This window comes from Pteropus medius, unplaced genomic scaffold, assembly GCF_902729225.1.
Source record: "Pteropus medius unplaced genomic scaffold, Ma_sr-lr_union100, whole genome shotgun sequence".
In the NCBI taxonomy this organism is placed as follows: Eukaryota; Metazoa; Chordata; class Mammalia; order Chiroptera; family Pteropodidae; genus Pteropus; species Pteropus medius.
The window spans coordinates 3,399,038-3,410,379 of NW_024353909.1; the positions used below are offsets into that span (position 1 = coordinate 3,399,038).

The 11,342-nt window shown below is 45.5% G+C and overlaps 1 protein-coding gene across 1 annotated transcript in view; it reads left to right on the plus strand.

Moving 5' to 3' along the window:
• Positions 1–10,706, plus strand: part of PMFBP1 (polyamine modulated factor 1 binding protein 1) — a 49,261-nt gene extending 38,555 nt beyond the window's left edge. The window contains exons 18-24 of the mRNA XM_039851929.1: positions 2,716–2,880; positions 3,343–3,510; positions 3,809–3,976; positions 4,775–4,878; positions 5,390–5,464; positions 6,945–7,183; positions 10,608–10,706. Coding sequence (XP_039707863.1) covers positions 2,716–2,880; positions 3,343–3,510; positions 3,809–3,976; positions 4,775–4,878; positions 5,390–5,464; positions 6,945–7,183; positions 10,608–10,630 — 942 coding nt within the window. The 3' untranslated portion in view covers positions 10,631–10,706. The remainder of the gene's footprint in view (positions 1–2,715; positions 2,881–3,342; positions 3,511–3,808; positions 3,977–4,774; positions 4,879–5,389; positions 5,465–6,944; positions 7,184–10,607) is intronic.
• The last annotated feature ends 636 nt before the right edge of the window (positions 10,707–11,342 follow it).

Here is an 11,342-nt window from a genome sequence, read left to right on the forward strand (position 1 = left end):
GTTGCTCAGCTAGAGGACTGTTTCTTCCACATGTAGAAGGTCTTATTTTTTAAAAATCTGGTGGAGCTCTCAAACTATCTGGGCTTTGACACCAAGTCCTCCAATGTTGCATTTGAGACCAGAGTTGATTGAACCCATTGTTTGGGGCAGTTTGCTAGAGAACATTTCCAAAAATAATACCAAAGCACAGAAAGGGAGTGGAGAGGGAGATGGTTATTTTTTATTACACAGATAAAAATGACAGAAAGGAGTAAATGGCATCTAACACATAGGAGGCACTGTGCTTAGGTTCGGCCACCATTTATTGACTGTCTACTTAAGTCCTTTATGTGCCTTCCATCTGCTTTATGCCCAAAAAGATTTATTAAAAGTATATTTTAAAAAAAGATGGGCCACATTAAAGAAGGCTACAGCCCTGTGGAATTTGAGAGATAAAAAGATAAAAGATAAGGGAGGAGCAGGTTCTCAGCAAAGAGGGCTGTACCCTTTGTAATACATGTATTCTTATTTCATTTTTCTTGCCTGTTGCTTTGGACAATACCTACAGTATGGTGTTCAACAGTAGCATCATTTTCTTGCTTTTAACGTTAATGGAATCCATCTGTTTCAGTGATGTTCCCTGTAATGTGGTGAATAGAATTAATTAATTGATTCTAATTTCAGCCCACCTTTGCATTCCTAGTTTCAGTCCTGACTGTGTAGCATGTATTGCTTTTTTAATACAATACTTAGAATGTTCTAAGAAGTGAAATAAGGCGAGTATGACTGGAGTGTAGTAATCAAGAAGGATGTTGGTATAGGATGATATATTGGCTTGTTATAACAAATTCTGGGTTTTATTCTAAAAGCAATTGATAGACATTGATGAAATTTCCTCAAAGGAGCAGGGAAGGTAATTTGATCTGATTTAAGTTTTTAAAATATAACTCTGATTAATGTGTGGGAATAAATTGGGGGGGGGTAGGTATAGAAGTGAGGAAGACAGGAGGCTATTACTATCCAAGTTCAAGTGGTATCAGTGAAGACAGACGTTATCGAATTCAGGATGTGTTTTGGCAGTATAACTGACCAGACTAACTGATGGAATGAATGTGAGCGAAAGTGGGGAATCAAAGATTACTTAGCAAAACTCACCTATAAAACCATCTAGACCTAATGCCTTTGGCAAGGAGAGAGTAGATCTTTATGAGAACTTTTATTCAAACGCCTTGATTCTATAATTTACATATGTCTGTATGATTTTTTAAAAATCTTTCTCTAAGCTAAACCATTCATGTTAGATAAATTTAAATTAAAGCTTCCATTTTAGCTTCTAGCATCCCTGTGATTTTTTTCACTACTCTTAGTTTTAATATCTCACCTCTATGGTGACATTTCTTGATTCGGCCACCAGTTGTCAAGGGCTCCCTTGCGTGAATTGTAGTTTCTCCAGTGACTCCCCTTTTTTACTGAGCAGACCCCGTTGACTCAATATTTTTCAGAAGTCTCCAGAAACAATGCACTTTTATTTCCAGAAGATCAAATTATTCTATCTTTAGGATTAGGTTTAGCCCCTGGGCATGTAAATATAGGGTCAGAAATAGTCTAACACTTCACATCTCACTAATTCCTAGGGTCAAAGATATATAAAATTCCATTTAGAAAAATAAACTTCAAGCACTGAGCAGTACTGAAGAAAGCCCAAAAGAGTATTTATGTGTGTATGGCCACATGGAGAATGCAGGTGTTCTAGAATACCAAAAAACAGAAATTAGGCATAAGAATTTCTAAGGTCTTCTTCCTTCTTCCAGACCTAGAAGTAGATATCTGTCCTATCTTAAACTATATAATAAGATGGCTAATTACTTAGTATATTCATGATTATAACTCACAGCTACAAAGTGATTTATACCTTACAAAGCCCTTTTTACATACATAATCTCATTTGATCGTCACAAAAATTCTGCAAAACAGTTGAAAGTATCCCAATTTGCAGAAGAGGAAACTGAGACTTAGAGAAATTCAGTAAATGACAGAACCGGGATCTCAACAGGCCTTCTAACTCCAGATTGCAATTCCTCTGAGCTATCATGAATCCTCATTACTAAGTTTAAGACACAGACTTCAGTTTTTAAACACACTTTTGCCAGAACTATGTATTCAGTGCACCTCTCATTCCCAATATTGCCCAATGCGGTATTTCACTCAGTCTAAAAAAAAAAAAAATCACTTAGTATTTATTGAGCACCTATTATGTGCCATGCACTGAGCTATAGGTGATAGGATACAGCAATGAAGAAAGCACACACAGCCCTGCTTTCATTGGTGCATCAAGGCTGGTGAATTCTGTCAGGAACAAAGTGAGTCATAATGCACACAATTGAAAGGCTTTATCATATCTCCCATCCTAGAATTGGATTCCAGATCTTTATCAAAGACTGCAGTCTGTGAAAGGGACTTTTCATGTACTTGACACATCACAGCCCAGTACCTCCAGGCCTCCTTGTATTTGGGGGACATGCTAACTCAAAGGGAAACAGTGGGGAGAGGGGTGCAGAAGAGCCTGGAAAGGCAGCTCTTCCTTTTGCAACAATGAGGTGAAGATGGGGCATTATCACATACTGCTCTATAGGTTAGTGCAAAGAGCATAGAGCCCAGTGATTGTCCATTTCCTGTGGACACAGAGAAGGACTCTATAGCTGTGAACCTTGACAGTGATATTCCTCTTCCCTAAAGACAGCCCAGCAGAAGGAGGCTTTAGGAAATCTGCAGGCCCAGCTAGACAAGGCTGTGCAGAAAGAGAAGCAGTGTCTCCAGACCATGGTCAGTAAAGAAGCCTATGAGGAATTAGCCCGGAAGTCAGCCGCCTGTCAAGACGACCTGACTCAAGCCCTCGAGAAGGTGGGCCAGGGCTGTTTTGGGGCAAAGAAATGTCCTAGCAGCATGAGAGGAATAGGAGTCAATTTCCTGCACTGCTGGCTGTCACCAAGGCCATCCCTGGGGAGGAGGGAGGCCAAGATGGAGGCCAAATCTAACGGGTCTTTCTGCCCGTGAGTGATCTGGGGCAAGATTTTCCCCAAACCTGGATGAGCAGGAAAATTCATGCCCCATCCTTGTGCTGATCATGTCTGGCTGATCAAGTCATAGGACTGGAAAGAAAGGAGACGGGAGGGAATGTCAGGATGCAGAAGACCAACCACCATCATTTCCCACCCCTCTCTGGGAGACTAGGAAGGTGACAGGCTGTCTGCGCCACCCTGGGCAGAGGACAGGGAGGGACTGGAACCCTTCTCCATGTGGGGCTCAGCAGAGAGGGCCAAAGGGCTCTGACAGCCACTCTCATCCCCTTGTCTTTACCGGAAGCTCAATCACGCGACCTCAGAGACCAAGAGCCTGCACCGAAGCTTGACACAGGCGCAAGATAGGAAAGTTCATCTGGAAGATGAAATCATGGCTTATGAGGAGAGGATGAAAAAGCTCAACATGGAATTAAAAAAACTCCAGGGTTTCCACCAGCAGAGTGAGCTAGAGGTGAGGAGCAGCCTGGGGCTCAAGCTGCCTTCCAGTTCAGGATCTCCAAGGTCACCTCATACACCCAGAACAATTTAGCACCCTTTAGCTAATGGGTTCCCTCCTTTTGCTTGGCCCTCTAAGCTTCAGGCTGAGGTGGCAACGATCAGAACAGGGTTGCCCTCTGCTGGTCGCTGGAAATAACATACCCCCTATCGAGTGTCCCAAAGCCAAGAAAGGGCCCTGTGGCCTTGCCATGGGTCCTTTGGGGTCAGGGCAGCAAGCTGGGGTCTCCTCCTCACTTTGTGCTTCGGAGCAGGTACACGCCTTCGACCAAAAGCTGGAGGAAATGAGCAACCAAGTGCTGCAGTGGCAGAAGCAGCACCAGAGTGACCTCAAGATGCTGGCCGCAAAAGAGGAGCAGCTCAGGGCGTTCCAGGAGGAAATGAACGCCCTGAAAGAGAACCTTCTTGCCGATGAGAAGGAGGTAGGTGCTCCTCTGTTTCTGGTCATTTCCTCCCAGCCCCTCTTAGCCCATCATACAATCCCCTGGATGCCAGACAGGCGTCGGTGGAGGTGCCTGGGAGCAAGGAAAGGACACCCACTCTATTCAGTACAAAGCAAGGTCTGGGTGCTCTAGGCCCACAGCGTCGGTCTCAACCTAACCATCTTCCTGTGGCTTTGTTGATAGAGATATCAAGCAGAACAAGGCCCCATTGCAGAGGAGAGAGAGTGACGTCTCCCTGTCAAGTACATCAGCCACCCCTGACCCCGGACAGTCCCCCTCTAGAGCTCATCCTGACACTTTCACTTTGCTCACTGCAGAGTCGGCTAAGAGACCTCTGAGCATGCCCCATGCCAGCTCCCAGGGAGCCACAGGATATCTTGGGGTGGCCCCAGGGCCTTTTCTCCAATGAGAAAAGAAGGCATCCTTTCCTCAAGATATTTTTTTTCTTCCATCTGTTAAAAAATTAGTTTAACATGTTGCTTATTTAGAACAAGCCACTTTAATGCCTTTGGCCTGAAAATCATCAATTTAAGTGTACAAATCTACTTTGTCTCTACTATAAATGGTGCCTGCTCAGGGGTGTCACCTCCGTGTGGGTGCAACCTGCACTGCTGGAGGTGGCATCTTGCTGTGGCAATTCCAACTCTGGCCTTGGGGTTGGACCGCAGAGTCAGTGTTTCTTCTCCCAGGAAGAGAGAAGGAGGCTGCTTTGGGAATAGGTAGGTGATGGGTCTATGCTCCCACCTCTTACTATCTTGTTTTTTCCTTGCACCAAAGCCTTGCTGCCTACCCCAGCGGTCAGTGCCCAAAGACACCTGTAGGCTGCACCGAGAGAGTGATCAGATTATGACCAACATTGAGCAATGGGCAAAAGAGCAGAAGTAAGTAAGGAACTAAAATCGAAGTCAGGGTCCCAAGGCCTGGGCTGAACTGGAGACCCACACGTGTGCCAAAGAGCAGTGTCATATGCACACACGCACACACTGCCCTCCTGGGAAGCTGATCCTGTCTCAGCACACACCCAAGGGTTGCGGATAGATGGAAAGGTCACTCTTCAGACAGATTCACAAGGCCCTGCTGTCTTAGGATGGTAACAGCTCCACGATAGATGCTTCACTGAGGGTCCAATTTCCTCTTCTCGACCTGGGGTCCAGCTTCAGTGCCTAGACACCTTGAATTCACCTGGGATCACTGATTTTGCACAGGAATTGATTATGGAGCATCCTCTTAATTGTCAGGTGCCACAAAGTCTCCAGCTCTGGGGACTAGGGGATGAGCAGAGGTCTGGTGCCCAGCAGAAGCCTTGCAGAGAACACTCGATGTCTCATTCAGCCAGCTTAGTCTTGCTCACAGGAGTCTACAAACTCTTTTCTCTTGTGGATTTTATTACAGGATTGCCAATGAGAAACTAGGAAACAAGCTCCGTGAACAGGTCAAATATATCGCCAAGCTGACAGGTGAAAAAGAGTAAGTCACCCCACAGCACCCAGGCTGCTGCTTGGGCCTTAAGTAGAAGGATTAGCCAGGGGACAGGGCTGGCTTCATCACCACTGATGTAGGTGAGACCCCAGGAAAGACCTGGACTTTTGAAAGACCCCAAGTCCTATCTGCATCTGTGTGACCTGTGGGATGTCGAAGGCATTGGGGATGCTGACAGGAGTAGACCAGAGAAAATGGCAGAGAGCCAAGGAGTTGAGGGCATGGCAAGGGCCCCACCTGTATGCCTAATGGCACATGGCATGTGGCAGTGACGTGAAGGGCTACAAGGGAAGGGGTGTCTTCAACTCCAGCCAGGTTTATACAGAGTAAAAGAGCTAGTACATGCCCAGAGAAGAAGTTGAGGATGGATTCTTTATTGGATATCTTTTAGAGAAAAAAAAAAACATGAAATTTTTCACTAAGACAAAAACATTTTCTGAAAGAGTTTAAAAGAAAAATTGTTAGACTCTGAGGATAACAGAGAACATCAGGCTTTTTCTTATATTGTAGCAAGTTCCTGTTTCACAAAGAACTCATTCTTGAGTGGGCTTGAGACTATTCAAAGGAAAACCATCTTTGAATAATAATAGCTCCACTCATATTTATTATGTACCCATGTGAGGCACTGTTCTAAGTGCTTTACAGGTATTAACTTATTGAACCTTCATAAGACCTTACGAGTTGGGTACAGTTTTAATCCCCATTTATGGAGAAGGAAAGAGAGACTCAGAGGCTAAATAATTTGCCTGCGGTCTCACAGCCCATAAGCGGCAGAGCCAGAATTCCAGCCCAAGAAGCCCCAGAGCCCGCTGTCATCGCTGCCCTCAACATTAGTTAGGTGGAAATACGGCCCTTAATATGAATAGCTGCCATCGACTGAGCCACAGGAGATAATGCTAAGTTTCCTTTGCCCACACCTACATCACAGCCACCATTTCCTCGTCTGTGAAATGGGGGTAAGTTACTAGGCCAAGCCCTCAACAGAGCCGGAATCCCAGTGCCCCCAACCTTTCAGCAAAGGGATGAGAAAGGACTTAGGCTTCGGCGTCAGAACCAGGTGAGAGTGTTTCCAAGGCGCAGCCATGAGAAATTGGGGACATGTGATCAGAGTCATTTGTGACAGCCGCTGGCCCTTGCAATCAAACTTCTATCATTTGTCAAACTGGATCTTTATATGACAGATCAGACTCGATTGCTCCATCTAACAGATAAGAAAACAGGACCAGAGCTGATATGACCCAGTGGTCAGGGGTACTGGTTCTGGGTGCCCCCCAACCCCAGGCCTGGGTTTCTTCCAGGGGACACACATAGGCCTCCATTTCCACAGAACATGTGTGAGAGCAAGCTCTGGGAGGAACCGAATGTCCACGGCCCTCCTTCCCGTGGTGCCTTGATCTGTCCTTTCCGGTGGGAACCCAGGAACAGAAGCAAACCAAACACCCACCTGTCCTTCCCTCTTCTCCCCCAGCCACCTCCACAATGTAATGGTCCATCTGCAGCAGGAAAACAAGAAGCTGAAGACCGAGATAGAGGAGAAGAGGCTGAAAGCCGGGCACCCAAAGTTATGCACCAAAGCCCTGATCTCAAGCAAAACAGAGCCCACACAAAGGGGGAAATTGTGTGGCACCTTGGGCTGGAGGAGCATGACCCAGGACATAAACCAAAGAGCGGACATCACCAAGTTCGTTGGGATGCCCCACTGCTCAGGTATTGCACCATTTGTCTTTTGCTACTTCCTATGTTGTTGTCTTTCTTAGTCCCATGGGTCGAAAAAATAACAGCCCGATATTATTTTTCAAGAGGTCGCTGGATTAAGAGTTCAAACAGGGAAAAGCTCTTTTGCTTAAGTGCTCTGGACCGGCGAGAACTGTTTCCTTATCTGTAGACAAGGCTTGTTGTTCTGATCTAAGAATCTGTGCTGATGCTGGAGTGTCTCATGTCTCAGGCCTGTCCCCTAGCCTAACCAGTCCCTCTTGGAAATTGTGGGATGACAGGGGAATAGGTAGAACAGGCAACTTCCTTCTGTAATGTGTTCTGGAAACCCCATAAGAGTGCCCCTGAGGCCCGCACAGCCTCGGTCCACAGCCATCTTTTCTGCCTCCTGTAGACTCCATGTTGCCCCAGAGGGAAGAAGTCACACTGCAGCACGGCTGCCGGGCCACAAAGCCAGTCCTTGAGGAATCACCTCATTCATTTCTCCTCAGATCCAGACTGTCATTGCCTACCTGTTCCCTCAGGTGCCTGATATTGCTAGAATCAACACCTTGCCCCAAGCATCATTTCCAAATACACATGTTTTTCAGAGGACCGTGAGTTCCCATCCCTCTTTCTTGAACTGGATCAGCTGTTATGGGAACATATCAAGGTCTCAGCCTATTTTGCAAAATGCTAACTTTTTATCGAGTTTTGTCCACTTCCTGCAATGGAGTGAGCTTTGAAACCATACTACCATCTCCAGGCCCAAACCCTAAAATAAAGACATGAGCACAGAAGTCTCAGTGAGCTCTCGGCGTCCTGCAGACCTCTCTGTCCCCTCCTGCCCCCAGCAAGGTGTTCACCCCCGTTTTCTCTGGATTCTAACTGACGTAGGTCTCTTTCACATTTTTAGGAAGGTGTAATTCCCAAAGCGAGCTTCCAAATTAGTTTTTAAACCAACAAGAGATAATTAGCTCTTTTTTTTATCCTTTCCATCTCTGTCCAGAATTTAAGAAGAAAAAAAATCTAAAAACCTTAAAAAGGAAAGTAATCTCAGTAATCCTGAGACCGAAAAGAAAGGAAGAGAAATAAACGATGCATTTTCCTAATGGGGGAGGGAGAGAGGGCCATCTGCTGTCCTCCCAACCACCACATCCCATTCCTCCTTTTAACAATTTTATTTTTCTCCCCAGCCAACTCAATACAAGTAAAATTATATTATAACAAACTCCAAGGACAGCTAAACTATTTTATTGTGGTCGGATTTTGTTAAACGGAGTACACGTCTAGAATTTCTATGTCTGTCTGTAGGAAATTGAGAGAAATCGCTACTAAGGTAAAGCGAGAAAAAGAAATGAAAGAGCTTGCGTTTCTGGATAGGGGGAAAGGAAAAGTGGAGAAGCCTACTAGTTGGTAGGGATTCTTAAATATTCTTTCCCCCTCCCGAACCAAACAAAAGCCAAGAAAAGTCACTGCTAGTAGTGAAATAGGATGCCCCTGCCGGACATGGGAAGGACAAATTCCAGAGGTGCAGAGTGAGGCGGAGGTGATGGGTACATCGGGTAGTTTCTATTGTGATGAGTGTTGTCTGTTTATGCTCTTTTGACTGTGTTCCCCCATTTGGTTTAGAATAAAGATATATTTTCTAGAGAAAACAAAGACCGAAGTATCTGTCTGGTACTAATGAAACAGCTTCCTTGTTCTAGCCTGTGGCCCATTTATTTAAACGAAAGTTCAGTGTCAATAAAATCCCCGGCACAGTCTACTAAGAAGGCATTTTGTCTCTGTAATTTATAAAAATTTTTCATATATGTTAGTGAAGTGACAATATCTGGATACTTTAAATGTTGTACATTTTTTCAAAGGTGTCTTTCACTTCCTATGGGGTGATTACACCAGAGCCAAGCAGGTAGCAAGTTATGGGGAGCAAAGGGACAGCAGAGCTAGAAAAACCTCAATGTCACCCAGCCAATTGGCCTTCAAGCAGGAGGCCTGATAAAGAGAAATGCAGTTTCTCTAAAGAAAGGAGAAAAGGCAGGGAAGCTGGGTGGTGCCTCCCTATAATTCTTCAAGAAATAACCAAAGAAGTTAGTTCCTAAAAAGTAGTTTGAACAGCTGATATTAAAAAAGAAATGGTCTCTGTATGATACTATAACGATGGACACATGTCATTATACATTTGCCCAAACCCATAGGACATGCAACACCAAAACCGACTCCTAATGTAAACTATGGCCTTTGCGGGGCGGGAGGGTTGGGTAACGATGTGTGGGTTCATCTATGGTAACAAACACACCACTCTGGCAGGGGATGTTGATAATGGGGGAGGCCATGCATGTGCAGGGGCATCTGGGAAATCTCTGTGCCTCCTGCTCAATTTTGCTGTGCACCTAACACGGCTCTAAAAGTAATAATTAATAATATGATGATGATGGAAAAAAGAAAAATGATTACAAAGCTAGGGATTAGCCAAGGTGATTATAAAAAAATAAGTGCTTCAGCCACCCATTGGGAGGACGTCACTCAGATTCTGATACCTGGAGCCAGTAGAACCCTGTATGATAGACCTTCTACCCGCCCAGAGTATAATTCTTCTCCCCCTCGGCCTGCTTCCTTGCCAAAGGGAAGAGGGTGCTCCCTAGAACCACCAGGGTGTCACAGACACACTTGCCTTTTGAGCCTCCTCGACGAAGCCCAGCTGAGGAGGAAGCTGTCTCTGGTAGACTGGGCCTGGCAAGCAAGCTCTGGGGTCCCCAGAATGAGTCCCCTGTCTCAACCTGAGACCCTCAACAGCTGAGATTTCTCATGCGTCGAAAGCACCCTGCTACTATCGGCTAGGCATTAAAGGATAGATGCATGTCACTGAGTACAAGGCAGGGGACCCTGGCAAAGACCTCCAGTTCAATGGCCTCACTATTCCCTCGTACCAGGAAGTCCGAAAGCCAGTCTCGGGAATCCATTTCAGGGCTGTTGTCACAGAAGGTTTTTTTTGTATCTCTAGAAAAAGAGTCAGTTATCTTCTGAGGAAAAGACAGTAAGAATCAGAGTATTGAAGCTGGAAGGAAATTTAAGGTGGATCTGAATGGAAAGGATCCATAATTACTAAAAAAAAATTGGAGACACAAGTGCAGTCTCTTAGAAGCCCCCAAAACAAAACAGATTCAAGTAGTCGCTGGGGGGTGAGTCCCCCTATCTTGTGGCACCCATGTATGCAAAGAACCCTTTGCCAGGTGTTCTTGCTTTTAAACTAGGTTGGATTGGAGCCAGGGTTTTGATAACCTCTCTGGCCTCATTTTTCTGATCTAAAGGACCTAAAGGTAAGTTTGTGACCAAACTCACAGCCTGTTAGTAATAAAACCAATCTTTTCCCTGTTCTGTTGCATCCTGAGCCCAGGTCTGTGAATAGATCACTAACCCAGCTTTTTTCTCTCCACAGAGCAGGTAGACACCTTCTCCTAGCCTTCAACCCGGGGCCAAGACAGAAGCCCTCCCAGGCAAGCAGCCAGAAGCCCTCTCTTCACTCCAGAGCCGTGAAAAGTCCGTTTCCACCTGCATGCCCAATAAAGGTGGTTAGAGGTAAAAAGAATGGAAGTAGAGGTGTAGCTGGTGCTGGCTGGCAAAGCCTGGCTTCCAAACTCATCCATAAGATTGAATTAAATTTTAACTTACATCGAGTTATAACAGATGGAAATTGAAATCCCAGGAACAGAGTGAGGAAGGGAGTGGAACTAAGTCAGCAGTGCGAGCAGGTGCCAAGGGGCTCACAGAGCACGTGCCACTATCCAGGTGCTTCAGCGCCCCGGGCCTGTCGGCGGCTCAGCCCCAACACAGAACTTTGTAACCAGCACACCTGGCAGAAGCCCAGCCCTAGGGAATCACAAAATAAGAACCACAGGTGACACAAAGGGCCAAATGCCCAAAGTCACCTCAGCAGACTTAAGAGGTTGCTTAACAAAAGACTAGTGATTCCAGCGTAAGATCATCTTTTATGTGACAATCAATAAGCAACATTTTACACTATTTTCCATCAATACACAGCCCTTACACATGCAAAGAATAGAAACTCTGCCATTCTGAGCAATAGAGCAGCCAACTCACTCCTGGGAAATGACAGAGGGCACGTAGCTGCTCACTTCCCTCCCTTCCCGGAAAAAAAGAACAGTCAGAAATG